Below are 21,123 nucleotides of genomic sequence, written 5' to 3' on the forward strand. Positions count from 1 at the left end.
ATCTTCCTTCTTGGCAGGTCCATCAGTATGGACCCCATCACCAGTATTTTCTTCATTGCTCCTACTTAGGAGAAATTTACTATCTTTCCTCCAATTTTTCTAATGTCTCTTTCTTGGACATCAGAACTATCTGTCTGTATGAATGCATTTAGCCTCATGTTCCTGTTCAAGAAAGTCGGAATGCATGTAGTTTTCAATAAATAAATTACTCCTTAGTTATAAATTCTGTTGTTGTTGTGTGCCTTCAAGTGATTACCGACTTATAACAACCCCAAGGTGAACTTCTCATAGGGTTTTTTGGCACGTTCCTTTCAAGGATTTTTGTCACTGCCATCCTCTGAGGCTGAGAGAATGTGACTTGCCCAAGGTCATCCAATAGTTGATCATGGCCGAACAGGGATTCAAACCCTGGTCTCCCAGTGTCCTAGTTCAGTGCTCAAGCCATGTTACCACACTGGCCCTGCGGCTAAATCTAATGTTAGTTTTACCTAGAGCAGACCCATTTGAATCAATGGGTTTTTACAAGTCATATTGATTTCAATTGGCTCAAAGCAGCCCTGATGCTGGATTTCATCCAGGGCCTCTGACTACCTAATTTCCTTAACCCTTAACATGTCAAACTCATTATTTCAAAAGAGCCATGCAAGTGTCAAGTTTGCATGTCTGAAAGGACACTATGGGTCCATCGGAACTGTAGAAATAATGCAGTTTGACACCACTTTAAGTGGTGTAGCTCCAACTAATGGAATCTTGGGATTTGTAGTTTTACAAGTTCTTTGGTCACCTATGTCAAGGACTGCTGGTGCCTCAAAACTACAGATCCCAGGATTCTGTAGGATGGAGTCATGGCAGTTAAAGTGGTGTCAAACTGCATTATTTCTAAAATGTAAATGCACCCATGTTATCTGGAACTGGCTAGCAAATTGCTTTCTCCATCCAAGTCAAATATGGCAAGCTGCCTTGAGCCCCAGCTTTGGGAAAAGGTAGGACATTTAAAAACTAATAATAATGCAGCTCGTATCATTTATGCAGCAAACTGGAAGGAAAAAATCCATTTCGGAGATAAAACACTGGCTAACTAAAGCTTATGATTTTATGGAATCAGACAAACTGACACAAATAATTCAAAAAAGAGATCTTGATAACTTTCAAAGAGATTGGTACCCCAAAATTAAATATCTGAAAAACTATTGGGGCGAAAACTGGACATTAGACTTGGTATGAAATGTACTTATAAACTGTCAAGTTTGAGATGTGGTATAACCAAAAGTCTTTCTTTTGATCTTTATGAGTCACTATGTTCTTAAGTTACAGTGGTAATCAATCATTTTAAAAGAGGAGAAAACATTTGATATCTGATAATACAAGGTTTGCTGTTCTGAGAGGAAGAATTCTATTTGTTTAGTTTTAATGTTAGACTTGTTTTTGTCTTTTTCTTTTGTTTTGCTATGTCTTTATTTTTGAATTCTATGTCCTTTGTCTGATCGAAATTTTAATATTCAACAAAATTTATTTTTTTAAAAACAAACACAATACAATATCTGTTCACAGGTTAGAACACATATTTTGCCTTGTTTCTATTTATGATAATGAATGTTCTTTCTTTCAAGTCACTGCTCATTTGCAAAGCGTTCCATGTAATCTGGAAATACATACTTATCTGTAGCCTGTTTGATCCATGTAACATTCCTAATACAATTTTCTTCTCTTTTAATCATTTTTGCATTCTTTATTGTACCCCCAGTGACCTGTGAGGTTTGGTTATCCCATGCTTCTCTCATCCCCCAAATAAAATATTAAATATTTAAATTTTATTAAATTTACATTTTAAAAGCATTTGCATTTTACAGTATATGGATATTTAATACATGTGCACACGTGCGTGCGCACACACACACACACAGATTAACACATTTCATATTTATATTATATTTATATGTTTATATTTAGTATAAAATAATATAATATAAAGTATAAAAATATTAAAAATGAATTGTTACTGGTCGAATGTGAACATTATAGAAACAAGGAGACAGCGACCTACACTAAATACCATTGTGTCTGCAAGGCCAAGAAGAGTAAAAATCAAGGCACTGACATGTAAAGAGTCTGGGAAAGTTACTTTTTAGATGACAGCTTCCAGAAATCTGGCTGAGATATTCTTTTAATTATACAATCCAAAAATAACTTTCTCAGGCTTACTGTGTGTGTGAAAATGGGCATGACAAAGAGAGGGAAAAGAGAATGATGTGTTTATGCATTAAACATTCTATTTTATTTCCATCACCAACCTGGAGGGATCTCATTTTTCCTTCAAGGACAGTCATTGCTTTACTGCGATTTACATCAGGCACGTCTTCAGCTAGCTGGTGTTCCACATCTTGGAGCCACGACTCAATTGCATCTAAAGGCGGAGGTAACAAATAATCCAGCTTTTCTTTCCATTCATCCACCTAGATTAAGAGAAGACATATATGTCTAGCTTGTGCAGACTCTCTTGTTTCTTCCCTTGCATGTTGTTAATTATAAACAAACTGGAAGATTGAAAACCTTCCTGGTCTACCCAGAAAACCAAATCACCCCAAAAGAGGTGCCTCTACTGGTTGACAGAATGTTCTAATGACAACATATCAGTGCCATGTTTGAAGAACACAAAGAAACATTCCTGATTATCACTAGCTATCTACAGAGTTTTGGAAGGTTCCTTTTTTAGGTTACAGTTCCCATAACTCCCTAGAAAATGTAGTTCAAAAACAAATAACTTTTCCATCTACTGGTCATTCAAGACAAAAACACGAACCTTTGGATCAACAACATAAATTGTAGAATTAAATTGTAGATTCTGTTAAATGACCTGTGAAGTGAGGCTGTCCCATGCTTCTTTCATCCTCAAGTGATCTTCACTCAACTCCCTAGGTTTTCCTTTTGATGTCAGTACAGGCAGGAAAGCTTTCTTCTCTTCATCAAATGTTTCCATAAATAACAGTGTCTCCTAAGAATTAAATGGAAAGAAGATACTTATGCCCAAATTTTGTATCTCATGCTTCCATGGTGAGAGATCAGCTTTTACCAAAAAAAAAAAAAAAAAAGATTAGGCCAAAGAGAAAGGTAAACAAAAAGCTGAAGCCTCCCATTTCCATTGGTCCCACTCATCATGGCCAGTACTAAGAAATTGTGAGCACAGTGGTATAAAACATAGAAGGCCAGAAGTTCCTCATCCCGGGATTAGGCAGAGAGATGGAAGAAAGGTTGATCACTGACTACTGTCCACAATGTTTAAATGGGACCACCATGTACATGAGCAGTATGTCTTTGAATATACTTTTGAGCAAACAACAAGGAAAAACACTGCCTTTATGCCCTGCTTCAAGGCTAACAACAGTACAAGCATCCCTATCTTTTCAACAGCTCGTTTTTTGATATTTTGTTGTTTCTAAAGATCTAAATTATAGCCATGTACTGCACTTTCATCCCCTGGTCTGCTTTGTTGACCACTGCTACTACTTTTTCTCTCTCTCCCAGTTGACTCAGCATGCTGCTGTTTTCTTCTCTCAATCTACTTGCCATTATTTTTTTTCTGTAAACAGACTTTACACCATTCAGTCTTGCACTTCCAAGCCAAAAAAAAAGACTGAGTTTCGCTTGTCAACAGATTCCTCTTTTTGACAGTCCTCCCTAATCTGTATATAACCTCCCAAACCTTCAGATAAGTGGGGGCTTCCTGTATATGTTTTGCCACTATTTTAAGCCCCTATATTAGCTCTTCTCAAACATCACCACTTAAAAAAAGGAAGAAAAAGGTTGTCAAAACCAGAAGAATTGTGTACTTGAAGTCTGCAGGGTTGCTGGCTTTAAATAATAATAAATAAAACTATTATTTTTATCCTGCTTTTCAAAGCGGCTCACAAAAAATTAAAATATCCACATTCAACAGTATATCCCAAATTCCCCCTCCCCCTTAAAACAGAATTAAACATGATACAATTAAAACTGAAGACTAAAATATCTATTAATAACACAATAAAAAGAATACAACGAGGACAGAGCAGTGGGCTAATACATGATGTGAGTGAAGTGAAGACACATATTTCATCAAAGCATATTTCATTTAAAAATGAAGAAGGGTATTTCATCAAAAGGGTGCCTTAAACTTGAACTTTCAGTCATATCCAGTTTTGATTCCAAACCCCGTTTCAATGAAAGTGGCCTGTAGCAGGTTTCTGAGAAGTCAAAACTGGGCTCACCAAAATTTTGCCTAGCCTGATACAGAGCCAAATCATGTTTTAGCACTTGAGAGACAATTACTGCTTAAAAAAGAAAAAGGAAAGAAAAAGGCTCAAAAGGCAGGACCTTAGAACTTCTGCTTTACAGAATCATGTGAAAATTTATTTATTCACATTAAATTATTCCCTGAAAGTATTTATTTCTAAATGTCTGAAATTTGCAAAGCTAACTTACTTGGAACTTCACATAGAAAGGTGCATTGTCAGTCTCAGTCAGCAACTCTGTTAACTTCTTTTCTTGATCCTTCAGCCAGCTCAAGGTCTCGTTCACTTTCCCCTGGGAAACAGAACAAAAAGTTACGTACATATATCTCAACCCTTCCAAAAAGTCCAGTGTGCACTGTTGAAGAAAAGGTCAGCTTGTCAAAGATACTCCCAAGGATGTTCCCCCTTCACAAACAACTTCAATTCAATTGTGAAAGCAACACAACAATTCACACTAACAGTAGTATCATTTTGGAGCACGCTTTGACAAATTAGCTGGAGCCAGGATAGAGGTAGGTACTGTGCCTTTTCCTTCCCAAGGCTAAGAAAGTGAGCTACAGAATCATGGCTATGTACATGTGACTGTCATCCCTCAATCCTTCCTGTCTGATATTGTGTTTACAGAGTTACACACTGGCCCCTGTCTCAGTTACCAGGAACGTTGGCATCCTGTTGGATGATTGTTTGTCCCTATGCCCCTTAAACAGGGCAACTGCTATGGCATGTAATGTCTATCTTCTGAACATCTGTAGGATCCATAGCTTTGACTGTCAAGACTGCCTATTTGCTTGTCCAGGCCTTGGTTATTTAATAATAATAATAATTATAATACTGTTTATTTCTAGCCCGCTTTTCCAAAGATCAAAGCGGGTTACAACATGGATACATCGAACAGTATACAATATAAAACATACCAAGTTAAAAACATCATAAAAACATTCCAATAAAACATTTGCAATTTCCAAAAATAAAACCAGAGAAACAAACTAGCCGAATAGCAACTGTATAACGGGAGAGAAAACAGATGTCAAGACACATGGGGGAAAGCTTGTTGGAAGAGATAGGTCTTAAGTTCCTACCTGAACTGGTCAAGGGAGGTGACAGAGCGGAGGTTGTCGGGAAGGGAGTTCCAGGTCTGCGGGGCCGAGACAGAAAATGCCCTTTGAGAAGACAAGATATATCTCGTCTTGGGAACCCTTAACAATTGCTTCCTGACCGATCTAAGAGTGCAGGGCAGGTTATATGGGGAGAGGCGGTCCTCCAAGTACCCTGGGCCCAAGCCATTTAGGGCTTTATAGGTAATAACCAACACCTTGTATTGCGCCCGGAACCGAATGGGCAGCCAATGAGTATCTTGCAAAATAGGTTTTATATGGCTGATCCTGGAGCTACCAGTGACCAGCCTTGCTGCCATATTCTGCACTAATTGAAGCTTCCGGGTTTGGTACAAGGGTTGCCCCATGTAGAGCGCATTACAGAAATCCAACCGGGAGGTTATCAGAGCATTTACCACCGTTTCAAGGTCCCCCCGGCCCAGGTAGGGTCGCAGCTGGCGTATCAGCCGAAGCTGATAACAGGTGCTCCTGACCGTCGCATCCACCTGAGATGTACGGTGTAGCGACGAGTCCAGGAGCACCCCCAGACTGCGAACTGAGTCCTTCAAGGGGAGCGTGACCCCATTCAGGACAGGTGGACAAATATCCTTTCCCGGACCAGGAGAACCTATCACGAGTACTTCCGTTTTCTCTGGATTCAAACTGAGTCTGTTTTTCCTCATCCAGCCCATTACTGACTCCAGACAGGCACTGAGAGGAGAGATGCCATCCCTAGTCACTGCATCAGTCGAAGACATAGAGAAACATATTTGGGTGTCATCAGCATACTGATAACACCGCGCCCCGTGTCTCCGGATGATCTCTCCCAGCGGTTTCATGTAAATGTTAAATAGCATGGGGGACAGAATAGCTCCTTGAGGGACACCAGATGTAAGTGCCCTCTTATCAGAGCAAACGTCCCCCAGCTGCACCATCTGGAATCTACTCGAGAGGTAGGAACGGAACCACTGGAGCGCAGTGCCCCCGATACCTAACTCCCTCAGGCGTTCCAGAAGGATACCATGGTCAATGGTATCGAAAGCTGCTGAGATGTCCAAAAGCACTATCAGGGACACGCTCCCCCTGTCCATGCCCAGACGGAGATCATCGACTAAGGTGACCATGGTGGTCTCAACTCCATAGCCCGCCCGAAAGCCAGTTTGAAATGGGACTAGAAAATCCATATCATCCAAGATCGATTGTAGCTGGAAAGCGACTGCCCTCTCGATCACCTTCCCCAAAAACGGCAGCAGCAAAACAGGCCGATAATTATTCCGAATCAGGGGAATTTCATGCCAAAACTTCCTGCTCTCTTACTCCCCTAGCTTTAATCCTAGCTGTTCATGTTGTCTTAAATCTCCCCAAATACTCACATGCCTCTTTCCCTCGTAGATCCCTCCATTGGCTTCCAGTTTGGGCCAGGGTTTATTATAAGCTTTTGGTCCTAGTATTTATGGCCCTGCGCTTTAACCTTCCCCCATATTTGGCAGTTTGGCTAGCATGGCATGTACCATCCAAAAATTTAAGATCTGCAGACAAAGGATTATTGGCAGTTCCACCAACACATACGGCTCTGTCAAGGCTGCAAGCCTTCCAGGATCTGGCTCTGCGTTTGTGGAAAAGTCTTTCTTACTTCTGGATAGGGGAGGATCTGATCCAATTTCGTAAAGGGTTGAAGACCTTCCTTGATTCAAGGATTAGGTTGCTGAGAGTGCCTAAGGTGGCTGAGAGGGGAAGAGAAGAGAGGCCAGTGTCTGCCAGTGTGTGGACTAAGGTGCCTGAAATGGGTAGCAACTGAGGAGGATTTTGTTTGTTTTTGTTTTTAGCATATTAGTATATTTTTTTTATATATTTAAAAAAAACTTTATTCAAAATATATCATACAAAGTCTTGCAATCATAAAACAATGGTATAAAAAAGTTTCATGTCATTAAAAAACTTTCCTTATTAAAGTTTTACACAATTCAATTCATTTAAAATAAATCTGACCATAAAGAACAGTGGCTAGATAGAGGAGAAACGGATGTAAAACTTGTATTAATATAATCTATAAGAGGAGACCATTTTTTCCTGAACAGGACTTTGATTTTGTTGTTTTGAGTTATATTTCATGTTATATGTTAATTTGTCCATAAGCCATTGATTCCAAACTCATTTCCACCAGCTATCCAGGGATACAAGACCTGTTTTCCAATTATTAGCCACTTCTAGATGAGCTCCTGTCAGCAAAAAATATATCAACTTTCTATTTTTTAAAGACTTATTATCTTTTGTGTATATTGAAAATAACAAAAGAGCTGGGCAAAAAAAATATTTTTTTGTTTTGTAATTGAAGCAATTTGGTTGATCACATCATGCCAGAATTTTGGGACAGTGTAACCACATATGGATATAAGTCCCTAATACTGGACAACCTCTCCAACACAGAGGTGATATAGATTTTATCATCTGTGATTTCTAACAGGGGTCAGATACCATTTATGTACTAGCTTTAGAAAGTTCTCTCTGGTTAAAGCTGATCTTGACTTCAACACTGAAGATGACCAAATAGCACACCAGTCTGATTCTGAAATTGATATATTTAGTTCACTGTTCCACAATATTTTGATACATATGGTATCATGATATGAGTTCAACAAGATGAAATGATATATTTGGGAGTCTGAGCCTTTACTATTTCCAACAGGATCATTGCATAAAATTCCAAAGGGAGTCATAGATCTCAATCTTCCCCCTTTGTTAAATAAGCTAGAGGAAAAAGTTTTTATTTGCTTACATTGAATCCACAAGATCGGTAATGGGTCTAGAGTTGATGCTAAATCTTCAATTGATTTGAGTTTATTATTCTTAAAGAGATCTTTAATTTGATAAATTCCTTTTTCTTCCCAACCTTTATATTGCCAAAATTTATCCTCATGAAAAAAATTTGGATGATATAAAAACGGCCAATTAGGTGACAAATCTGGAGAGAGAATATCTTTCCATTTTTGCCAGGTCTCAATGGTAGTTTTAAACCAAGGGTTGTTTAGCCTTTTAATCTCTTTTTCTGATACTTTTAAAAAAATGTTACTGTGGAAAGTGTGTAGATCTATATTAAGTTCCGTTTTTACCCATTATTATTATTATTATTAACCTTTATTTATTAAGCGCTGTAAATTTACGCAGCACTGTACATGCAATCTTTTTAATTGGATGGTTCCCTGCCCTCAGGCTTACAATCTAAAAAGACACAACACAAAGGGAGTGGTGGAGGGGAAGGGGCCTCTCTAGTAGGATAATACATATAAAATACATAGCAATACAGGAAATGATTCATTAAAACAGACAACAAAAGAACATCAAATACCATGAGATATTACTACTTTTTTCATTAAAGGGATCACCTGAGACAATTGAAAAGCTGTGAATTATAACTGAAGATCTGGTATGGCTAACCCCCCCCCCCCCATTTTTGAGGGGAGGAATCTGATAGATTAAGAGAAACGAGGTTTTTTATTATCAAAAATATATGAATTAATCAATCTTTGTCACTATTTAATTCTCAAGGTCTAAGGAGACATAGGTATCGTTTGGAATAGAAAAAAAGGTGTGGAGCAATAAACATTTTCACAAGGGCAATTCTCCCTAAAATCGAGGGGAATAGATGTTTCCATCCTTTAATTTTGCAATAATCCAACTAGTAACATTTTTATAATTATGTGGAATAAGTTGGTTAATATCTTTGGTCAAATATACATCCAGATATATTAAGCCCGAAGGGTATAACTGTAAGTTTGTTAACTTTTGCAGTATGTTCTTCTTTTTTTAATTTTTATTTTCATAAAATTCATACATTACTCACACAAGGACAGAAATAATAATGATAATAATACATAAAAACATCCTACACAACTGAAAACAACTCAACAATATACAATACATAACAATTAAGAAGACAAAACCTCCTTTCCTTTACTGCGATTATTATTTTATCTCCAGATATACTGGATATCATGACCTTCCATATCTTCCCTTCCACCTTAAGTTTTCATTATTTATGTCCTCTTACTATCCTTTTAACTCTTACTGTCCTCATACCATGATATATCTACTGAATCTTCCTTATTCCTTTCTTCTCTTACATCTTTATTCTATCCTTCTGAACCGGAGTATAAAATTTATTTTTCAAAAGCTATTACACCATTCACTCCTTTTTCAATTTTCAGATAATCAATGACTTTTGCAGTATGTTCTGCTGATCAGAAGGAATATTAAAACATAAAAGTTTAAATTTTGTATAATTAATTCGCAGACCTGCAAAATGGTCAAAAGAATCTAAAATAACTTTTAATCCCATAAAAGATTTCTAAAAAGAGTAATATATCATCTGCAAATAAATTTAATTTATGAATTTGGCGTCCGATCTTTGGACCTAATATATTAGGGTTACATCGAATGAAATTAGCTAGAGGTTCAATAGCTATGGCAAAAAGAAGTGGGGAGAGGGGACAGCCCTGTTTTGTCCCTCTTTGTATAGGAAAGGGATTTGAGATTAATTTATTGACGATAATAGTTGCTTGGGGGCCACTGTATACAGATTTCAAAATTTTAAAAATTAATAATATTATAATTTATATTTCAGTATTTTACCATTTTATATCATGGTGTTTTATCATTTGCTTTTATTGCATATGTTGTGATGTACCACCCTTTGTTGGAAAGGGCATTATAAATAAATGTTGTTGATGTTGTTGTTGTTGTTGCTGTTATATGCCAATTTGCTCCCTGGGTCTAAATGCAGAGCTTTAAAAAATAACCCAACTGGACTATGGCTCACCAGAATACCCAGCCAACATAGTGACTGGTCATGCTGATGGAGATATTCTGGAAATTGTATTCCAATTTCTAAATAAGGGATTGGTGAAGTGTGGCCTCAATGCTGTTTTAGCAGGCTCCAGATCTTTCCCCCACCCAGCCCTGCTGATGCCTTATTTCAAAAAAAAGAAAAGAAATTGGGATCAAAAGATCACGAACCGTTCCCATAACCCTCCTAGTGAAACAATTTTGCATTCAAAGGGTCAAGGGAGCCATCCCTTCCACTCCATCCCTCAAAACAAAAGTAGAAGTGGATACTTGTTGCTTCCTAGTGTTGATATTCCTTTCACTCCTCCATTTTTTGGGTTGATGATCCATGTGAAGAGGGGGTCCTTGGAGTAGAAAACTGAACCACAGAACATGCCTATTCCTGCCCTACATTGGTCAATTTTCAATTTGCCACTGATGTAAACCTTGGTTAATAATAACCAGGATTCTCTTAACTAGGTACAAAGTATGATTAGTTATCACAACAGATGTGAAGAAAATATGAAGCCACCTTGTTTTGTTAGCCCATTGGTGCATCTAGCCCAATAATTGCTCCTCCTACTAGTGACAACTTTCCCAAGCAGAAGTCTTTCCCACACCACCAACTGAAGATACCAATGCTTACATCTGAGACCAATAATGTGTGTGCTCTGTCATTAAACTAAAACTCTCCCCACAAAAACAAAGACTTCACACTCAAGAGGTAACAAGTTGTGGGGAGACACCATATTTCTGATCTTTTATGATCCTGCAACTGCAGATTCATTTGGTTTGGCTTGTAAACACCTAATTGGCTCTGGCACCTCTAGTGACTGAAAGGAGACCAGACTTTTTTGTGAAGGCAGTATAAGTGGATTCACTAATATTATAGTGTCTAACTAGCTACTAACTTAAACATCTCTGTTCTTTTCCACTATTTGTCCCATTATTGTATAGAATTTCTGAAAAAATACTTAGAAATCCTTGAAGAATCCTCACCCAATGAACATTCTGAACTCACCAAGTTTGGTTCCAAAATGGAAGATGACACATACCTGCATTTCATCTTCAGCTGGAGGTAAAGTTCTGAAATACTGTAGAAACTGAGCTACATATGTCATGATGGATTTTTCATCTGGATTGATGACATCAACATCTGTGAAATGGTAGAAACAGTTAAATCACTCCTAGATCACATGAAATATGCAATGCATTGCTTTCAGAAAAACCTGTCTTGAATGTCCATGATAAACTGTCTCCCTTACCCTCCCTTGAAGCTTCAAATGCTGTACCAGTGAACGAAGGAATCTATTCACTTGGGCTTCATTCCACAGCACTACTGTATTACTGTGCTGTATCCAAAGGCCATCTATACATGGGAAGGGCCAAAAGCACAGATCTGTATTCTGGGAGCACCCCTGCATGAATTCTTGCAGGCAGAATTAAAGAATGGAGGATACAACTTAGAGTAAGTAAGCTTCTGCCTTGATTCTGTTTCCACATCCACTTCCCATCACAGACAGTTATTCCTCCATTGGCTTCCATGCGCTCCTAGCCAATGCCTCCACCTGAGATGACAGCTGTAGACACGAGTCGAGGAGCACTCCCAAAATGCAAACTTCATTCATTAGGGGAGGTGTGACCCCGTCCAGGACTGGTTGACAAATCTCCATCCCTGGACCAGGGGTCCCTATCACAAGCACCTCCGTTTTCTCTGGATTCAGCTTGAGTTTGTTTTCCCTCATCCAACCCATTACCGACTCAAGACAGCCATTTAGAGGAGAGATGCCATCCTTAGTCACTCTAGCAGTCGGAGACATAGAGAAGTGGATTTGGGTGTCATCAGCATACTGATAACACCACACCCTATGTCTCTGGATGATCTCACCCAGTGGCTTCATGTAAATGTTAAACAGCAAGGGAGACAGAATGGCACCCTGAGGGACGCCAGATGTCAGCTCTCTTTTACGAGAGCAACTGTCTCCCAGCATCACCATCTGGAATCTGCCCGAGAGGTAGGACCAGAACCATTGGAGCTCAGTGCCCTCGATATCCAACTCCTTCAGGCATTCCAGAAGGATATCGTGGTCTATGGTATCGAAGGCCACTGAGATGTCCAAGATCACGAGCCGGGTCACACTTCCCCTGTCAATGCCCAGACAAAGATCATCGACCAAGGCGACCAAGGCAGTTTCAACTCCGTATCCTGCCCTGAAACCAATTTGAAATGGGTCTAGATAATTGGCTTCATCCAAGACAGCCTGGAGTTGGAAGGCAACCTCCCTCTCGATCAACTTGCCCAAGAATGGTAGTAGGGATACCGGTATATAATGCCCAGGATAGGATTGAAAGAATACATAGGCATTCCAAATTACTGAATCTGCTCCTTACTTTATCTTCGTTGTATATAAGTTAGTATTATTTTAGAGATGTTTTAATCATGTAATGTTGTTTGAGATTGTACGCTGCTTGGCAGGTTTTTATTCTTTTTCTTATTTTATTTGACCCCTACTATGTAAAGCGCTGTGCAAACTTTACAGCGCTCTATAAATGAATGTTAACAATAACAACAATAATAACGTAGTTGAACAAAATGTTACCTTTATTTTATAAATACATGTTTGATCATCTTCCGCTGTAGGAATCTAACCATCACTTGGTGTTTAAATTCCTAATCTTTATGAACATTCATGCACTCGCAGGCAGGCATACTCTTAGTTACACATATGTATGTTAAGTGCAGCTTGGGCAAACTTTTTGTATGGGGTGCAAGCAGCTGTTCTCTTGTCCGTCTAATCTGTCCAAAAACCTCTTATGCCCAGAAGCTGTCAGGCCCTGGAAGGGGGTGCTAATGCAGCTTCTTACTGGAGAAAAAAGAAGAAGGTAGGAAATGACTGGGTCATAAAGATCCAGCTGCACCGTACTCCTGGGGAAAGAAAAAGGCAGATGCACTCCATTTGAGAATGCACTCAGTTCTACACCCTGCTGAGCTGAGACCAGCTGTTTCTCTTTTATCTGAAGCACGGCCCCCAACACATACTGTACACACATACCTCCTTTATTCACCAGTAAAGCAACAGGAATAGGGCCCCTCACAGAGCTCGACAGCTTCCAGGTAGTGATAGGATGCAGAACTATGTATGCAAAGCTAATCGCACATGTTAGACTTTGACCGCTGAATTTTAGAGCAATATTAAAGAATTCATGATAAAACCCTTCTGCTGCTATGAATGCAACGTGATTGATTACAAGGCATGAGTGAAACAGAAAATTTACCTTCGGGTTCAAGCAGTCGGGGAATATTTAGTTCCTTCTCTGCAACTTGGAAGGCCTCATTTAGGTTATCTTGGTTGGATCTTTCCTTTGCTTTCTCCATATCGACTAAGCCTGGACGTAAGGCATTGATGACAGCTAAAAAAGCCAACCCATTCCTCCAGCTGGACTTAAAGTCTGCAACACTGATGGAACCATGCCTGTGCCGAAAAACATAAAACATATGAAAAGTGTCTCTTAAATTAGTCTTGCAAGCAGTGACTGACGCTCCATCAGCCATGAAAATCTGGATCATCTAATTTGGCTTCCCCACCTCTGTTACTTTTTTGAACTACAACTCCACCCTAGCCATGGACAGTAGGCATACTGGCTAAAGATTTCCAAGGATTATAATCCAAATAAATAATATTTTCCAAGCTCTGAGTTTTGCATACCATGTAGTAGCCTTCACAAATCTGGCTCCCTCTGGATGTTCTGGATTACAATTCCCATTATCCCAAGGCAGGATGTTGTAGTACAACAACAGATTTGGAAGGTATCAAAGTATCAGGTTGGGGAAGGCTACTGCATCATTTGCTCTTTGTCATTTGTAAAGCTATTGGAAAGGCACAATGGGATGGATTCTGATCTAGGATATACCTGTACTGCAGAATTAAAGCAGTTTGTAACCACTTTAACTGATATGACTCTATTCTGCAGAATGGTGGGATTTGTAGTTTTTTTCAGGTATTCAGCTTGGTCTGTCAAGGAACTCTGGTGCCTCACCAAACTATAAATCCAAGGATTCTGTAGGATAGAGTCATGGCAGTTAAACTGGTGTCAATCTGCTTTAATTCTACAGTGTGGATAAAGCCCTAAGTCATACTTAAGGCCAAATTCAATTAAATCAATGGGACTTAATTCAATTAAGTTTGGATTCAGTATAATAAATGTAAGAATGTGACCACAGTTTCCTACCCTGCAGTGATTACATTACAAAGAGCATTCATTACAAAGAGATTGATATATATTTGAAAGAAATGTCAGTCATGTTTCTTCAGACAATGTGTTTCTTTCTTAGAGAGCACAGCCTTGCCTGCAAGGGCTAACCATGAGTCAGAACCAGTGCTGGCAGATCACCAGCTTTAAAAAGTGACTTAAATTCTGCAAGTGGGAGGTGAACACTGGCACTGTGACTGAATTCAGTGATCTCATTGGTCTGAAATGTATTTACTGAGAAAGCGGTCAGCACTAGTCTGAAACAGAGGTTGAGAAAGTTACTTTTTAGACTGAAGCTCCTAAAGATTCCTATCCATCATGGCTAGCCCTATCCACTAACCATGACAAAAGTATTCTAAGACCTATAGTCTAAAAAAGTAACTTTCCTAAGCTCTGATCTGAATACCAACAGGAACTGGCATGTGGGCTAGCCCTAACATCTATTTTCTTGTGTAATTATAGAAATGAAACAGTGTTGACCAAACCAAGTCAAAATTCTTCGGTTAGCAAAAAAATATATTTGACTCATGCAAAATCTTACCACAGCAGACCATTTCATGATGGTCTCCCTGGAGGCAATTTACAAGGCCTTTTCGGTGGCTGTTCCTAGGCTCTTGAGGGAATCTAAGCAGGCTCCCTATATGTCATAATTGGCAGAGTTTTGCATCTTAGGCATAGCTATGCTATTGTAGCTATGCTCCATCTCCCAATCTGATCTCTGAAACTCATCTTAAAAAGCCAATCAGCTTTCTGAAACAACAGAATTCTAAAATGCTGGCGAATAGTGGGCTGGAGCATGATGCAACCAAAAGTTGGGACAAGACTAGGGGTCCCTAGTCACATCATCTTGTAGCACCTCACACCTCCACCACCTGGGATGGCTGACTAGCCTTTAAGGAGGATTTTGAGGGGAATTCATAATCATGGCAATGGAAGCATAACTGTAAATGTGAATATGATACAGTTACAAGCTTTGCAAAGGCTCTTGCAGCAACTTTGAGACAACGTGAGCAAAAGTCCTTTATAATCAGACTGTATGAACAGCCATAGAAATGCAGAATGTGTGAGTCTGGTGATAGTGATAAGTTGAGTTTCAACTATGGTTGTTGAAGAACAAAGGCAGGAGGAAAGATATTGCCTAAGGCCACGGTGGGTGAGTGGCCATATGAATGGTGGAAGGAGTTTGGAATACCATGTGTGCAGGCTGGGAACCAGAAAGGAGATGTGATAAATTGGCCAAGAGCCACTCCTCATCAAGATGGGATTTTAACTAGTATTATAATAAGTGTAGTGTGTTAGAAAGCCATTGTCTCTGTTCAACTCACTGGTGATAAATTGGAATTTGTGGAAATATTCTAATTCAGCTGTTTCTCTTTCCAATCTTACAAGGTTGTAAACTTAGTTTATGATTCAGTAATTGACTAAGAGAATGTCAGCCTATAGGTGTCAGAATCCGGTAGAATCTGTCATAACTTTTTAAATGTATTTCTATGTCAGGTTTGTAATGGCATGATAAGTGAGTTTGAGTTATATTTAATATGTGTGCATCAATATATATCATAGTTTAGTATACATGTATAATGGTATGTGAAAACTGATGGGAACAGTTGTCAACAATGAAACAGAATGTTGATGGGATCTACTGGAAATACTGCCTGGTTTAAATATGTTTGTGGAAGAGTATTTTTCTTGTGAGAAAAAGAAAGCAAAGGCAAGAACGAAAGTTAGGAAAGTGGGCTGGACAAATGGGCCTAAAATGAATACTAAGTGATTATGTTATGAAATGGAAACAAATCAGGGGAGATCCTGCAAAACTAGAGGGCAAGCTGTGGGTCACTAGAGGATGGAGACTGTGGATGAGGGCAGTTCTGTCTGCAGAAGTCTACCTGTGAACGTCATTTGTTACTGAATAATAAAGGTCTTACTGATGAACAAAAAAAGCTGAATTGTTGTACTTTGAAAAGGTGCAGGATGTGACAGTGTGATCCTTTGGCAACTGACTGGTTTCCTGACGTCAGTATCTTGTTATCAGTTGGGTACTATTTTCTTTAATTACATGTTTTTTTTACTGTACTGAAACTACCTGAATCCCATTTTGGGAACAAAGGCAAGATACCAATAAATAAAGGAGAGCTAGCAGACACTGCCATCTGCCTCAAGCCCACTTGGCCTGGGAAACTGTGTGATAAACAGGATCAGAGTTACAGGAGCAGATGGTCCTTCCACCTTTCCCCTGGAAATTCACAGAATCCAACATAGATTGGAGAAGAATAGATAACAACAAAAGGGAGATAAGGGCATTGCTCCTCCAAATAAGAGTTCTACTCCACACAGACCAAACGCCTGAAATTTTCCTTCAGTCCCCAAATTTCTAGCATTGCAGAGACTGGGACATTGAAAAATCAATCATACCTAGAACTTTTATATTTGTTGTTTGCATTCCCTTGGTAACTTTGCTTTACCTTTTTTTCCCTTTTTGAATACCTAAACTGTATTTCTACATGCTCAGTTGAAGTTTTAAGTTACTGAGATGCTAAGAGTTTGGGGGAATGACCAAATGTTTAATTGGAGGGGCCAATTTCTTATTTCAAGGGGCAAGGTCCTCATTTTGCCTCCTACACACCCCACTCCCATAGCTAAATCCCTGAGTAACACTTGTATATTCCTGAAAGTTTGCTTTTAGGATAACGGGAAGGAAAGTGAGCATAATCAGCAGCCCCTGCTGCAGCCAATTCCATTCACTGAACTGACTGTAGACACTTTGGCTGGGTTGAAGGGAAGAAGTAATCAAACAGGTTCTACTCAAATTACTCTAGCCCACCTTAAAAAAAAATCTCTTGACCTCATTAGACAGGCCAACTTCTAGCTTAGGGTGGCCCTGTCCTTTTTGTCATATAAACACCTTATCCCTAACCAATTGTTATGTGAGCATGCTGAATCTACCTGCGAAGAAGGGAGCGTATTAACCCTTCCACCTCCATCTCTAATGCCATTATCTTTTTCATGGGCAGAGTAGTAACACTGAATAGAAGAAATTCTCTGATGCATAGATAGACTTCATTTTGGGTTTTTCTTTTTTCCTCAGGAAGAATTTCAAATGTGGGAACTATCTTACATTCGTCCCCTTGTTATCTTTTATGATGAAATCTAGGCTAAGAATAAATTTAACTGACAGCCTCAATAATGATATTAACAATAGAGAGGATATACACATACAGCAAGACCCAAAAGGACCTTTCTCTTCAGCTGGAGCCTATTCACACTACATTTATAGCACTACAGGCTGAGTCTCCCTAATCCAAAATGCTTGGGACCAGAAGAATTTTGGATTTCTGAATTGTTTGGATTTCTGAATATTTGTATATACGTAATAGCAATAGCAATTGCTGCATTTAACCACTGCACCACCAGGGCTCCTGGTGAGGTATCTCCTAATGCTCCTCAGTATCTTGGAGAGAGGACCCAAGTCTAAACAATTCATTTATGTTCTGTATACAAGTTAATAATGTTGTGCATGAAACAAGCTTTGTGTACACTGCACCATCAGAAAGCAATGTCACCATCTCAGCCACCCATGTGGATGATTTTGGAGTATTTTGGATATCAGAATTCCAGATAAGGGAGACTAAACCTGTATCATTTCACTGTAACTACCGTGGTTCTATCTTGTGGGGTCCTGGGATGCGTAATTTTCAAAGGTACTGAAGGAGTTTTTAAGCTGAGAATTCTTAATGTCCCTCCCTAAACTGCCAATTGCAGGATTCCACAGGAGAGAACCATGGAGTTAAAGTGGAATAATAGCATAACCGTTCTGTAGTGTGGTTGGGTAGCAAAACTGGGAGGGTAAAATTTTTCGCCCCACAAGCCTTCATATTTTTAAGGAGAGGACTTTTAAGAGGGTTTTACTTGCATTCTTTTACTTGTATTGTTTTTAAATCATTTTACATGTATATTTTAAAACTGTTAGCAATTTAATTGTGGTTTAATGTTGACTTTTAGTACATTTTGAACATATAGAATCATTTTAATTTGTAAGTTGTTTGCCAGTATGGTGTAGTGGTTTGAACACTGGCGTATGACTCTGGAGATCAGGGTTCGAATCCCAGCTTAGCCATGGAAACCCACTGGATGACCTTGAGCAAGTCACACTCTTTCAGTCTCAGGGGAAGGCAATAGCAAACTCCCTCTGAAGAAACTTGCCAAGAAAACCCAATGATAGGTTCGCCTTAGGCTCACCATACATCAGAAACAACTTGAAGGCACACAACAACAACAACAAATTTGTGGAAAACACAGTATATAAATCAAGTTAATAAGAATAATAATTTTCTGTGTGCCCTCAGAACCAGCTCTGGAGGACTAAGAAACCCTCTAAAACAGATTTTTGGGCAATGAAGGGGGCTTTAAGAGAGATGTAGAGGGGAAATAAAATGTTGTCATATAAGCAGATGTCTGATAGATTGATCATAAATCTAAGTATTTGAGAAAATACAAGTACTGTATAACATTATTTTTTTTAAAATGCCAATGTATGCACACTTTTTTTAAAAAAATCCACAGATTAATGGAGAATCAGACTGTAACAGATGTAAAGGTGCCCATATATGAAAGAAGTATGATCTGGAAATACAGTGATTCGTGTATTGCTACATACATGGCACACTGCTCTTTCGCCCACAAAAGCAGTGCTTTCTTTGCTGACATCTTCCATCGCTCCTTCGTCTTTGCACTTCTTTTAGCAGGTGGGCTTTCTGTTGGTGAGGTATTGTCCATGGCACTCGGAGTCTCCATAGACAGGTGACGGTATCCACCAGCCAGAGTACAGGCTAACTCTTCAATCTATTCAAAAGGAATTCAGAAAGAAGGAGAGGAAATCACTTAAAAGGCATTGAACAAAGATAAGAGAAGGATGAAAGTCCATTTGCACATGCGATTTTGTGGTAGGCCAGAAAACCTGAATGAGCCATTTTTGAGTCCTGGTAGAACAGGATTTCCTACATGGCAGGGGGTTGGACTGGATGGCCCTTGCGGTCTCTTCCAACTCTGAGTCTATGATTCTAACAACTATTCTCACAGGGGAAAAACAAGTATTTAGCAGAGGAAAGGTGCTAACTAGACCTCTTTCTGACATTTCATTTTCCAGATGTGTTTCTCCATCAGTTTGTTTTAGTTTCCTTGGGTTTTTAAAAAACAAACAAGAAAACCTGTTTTAAATTAGTAACTTAAAAATTGGGACATTTTCATTCTGTCTTCTTCCATCTTCTTTCTTTCCTTTTTGTTTCTTTCAAACAGAAAAATTCAGGATGGTTCTGTCTGACTCCTGATATTTACAAGTACTGTATATACTCATGTATCCGTTTAGAAGTATTAGTAAACAGTCGACCCAAAACAACTGGGTTGACTTATCCATGGGTCAATATAAGTACTGCAAGTTAACTCTTATCCAAAAAGGAACCATTCCCTTCTCTGACTAGAGTAACAAAAGCAAGAACCACCCTGGGAGAACCTAAAAGAAGGCTCACACAGTATATATACATCCAATTTTTCCAGGCAAAGCATTCTCTGAAGATGCCAGCCACAGATGCTGGCAAAACGTCAGGAAGAAACTTTTCTGGAACATGGCCACATAGCCCAAAAAACCCACAAAAAAACTATGGATGCCGGCCATGAAAGCCTTCGACTTTACAACCTAAAAGAAGCATTGACTCCCTCTACTTTCTCTGCTGCAGCACTGCTTCTGGCCTTTTTGAAAGCCTGGGCAAGAAAACAGCATTAGTGGTGGCTCTTTGATGCTTCCCCTCAAAGGAACACCAAGACACTAGTGGGGCCATTGCTTCTTTTAGGTTCTTCCAGTATGGACTAAACCCTTGCCTTCTGCCCCTCTACTCAGAGATGTGGATGGTTCTCTTTTTTTTTTTTGAGTTAATATTATACCTTAATGCTTATCTTTATACCTTTTTTGACATGTGTGCATGTTCTTAGCCCTACCAATATTTGGTCACCTCCCCCACACAATGCACAGTTCTTGTTGTTGATGATTGATGATGATGATAATCTTTTATTTATATCCCGCCTACTCTGACTAGGACCAAGGCACCTTACAGTAAAACAGACCAATACACAATAATCCCAAATTCTATGCTGCCAGAATTTTGTAAGTTCTTTGCCGTTGTTTTCCTTTGCTTAATCCTGTCCATCCTTTGTTACATGCTCCGAAGTCTTACCCTCAATTTATCCAAGCGTCATTTCAAAATCCATAATTCTGGCCCCAAATCCTGCCCTCAAATAATACATGGGGTCAACTTGTACACAAATATATAATATAGGGTAAGTTCTCAAAAACGTTGGCTAAGTAAATAAATAACTACATGAAAATTAAGCTGGTATAGTTCTCAGTTGATGATTACTCCACCAGAATCAAACACATTTCCATTGGATGTCAGAAATAGCCATGGAGTGGAGATTCTGTCTGAAAGTTTGTTAAAGTGAGTTGTAAAGACTAAATAGTATTTCATGAAGTAGTTTCCTAAAAGTTTCAAAATGCTATTTATCAGATCAGGTGAGTGAAAATCTAGGTGGCCAAGAAGCAACTATTAGAATAAGCATAGTACCTAACTTCATATTTATGATTTTTTATTCTAGAAATATCTGATATAGAGGTCATGTTACAATTGGAATAAAAACTCTTC

General features: G+C 38.9%; 1 protein-coding gene across 8 annotated transcripts in view; it reads right to left on the reverse strand.

Moving 5' to 3' along the window:
• Positions 1 to 21,123, reverse strand: part of SYNE2 (spectrin repeat containing nuclear envelope protein 2) — a 348,063-nt gene that overhangs the window by 262,633 nt on the left and 64,307 nt on the right. For all 8 annotated transcript variants that reach the window (XM_089522735.1, XM_089522729.1, XM_089522733.1 and 5 more), the window contains exons 7-12: positions 19,089 to 19,273; positions 13,460 to 13,656; positions 11,239 to 11,339; positions 4,459 to 4,560; positions 2,855 to 2,992; positions 2,292 to 2,453 (exon numbers count right to left, since the gene is read on the reverse strand). In XM_089522735.1, coding sequence (XP_089378861.1) covers positions 2,292 to 2,453; positions 2,855 to 2,992; positions 4,459 to 4,560; positions 11,239 to 11,339; positions 13,460 to 13,656; positions 19,089 to 19,273 — 885 coding nt within the window. The remainder of the gene's footprint in view (positions 1 to 2,291; positions 2,454 to 2,854; positions 2,993 to 4,458; positions 4,561 to 11,238; positions 11,340 to 13,459; positions 13,657 to 19,088; positions 19,274 to 21,123) is intronic.

The sequence above is a fragment of the Sceloporus occidentalis genome, unplaced genomic scaffold, assembly GCF_023333645.1.
Source record: "Sceloporus occidentalis isolate IW3139 unplaced genomic scaffold, rSceOcc1.0.p SCAF_4, whole genome shotgun sequence".
Taxonomy (NCBI): Eukaryota; Metazoa; Chordata; class Lepidosauria; order Squamata; family Phrynosomatidae; genus Sceloporus; species Sceloporus occidentalis.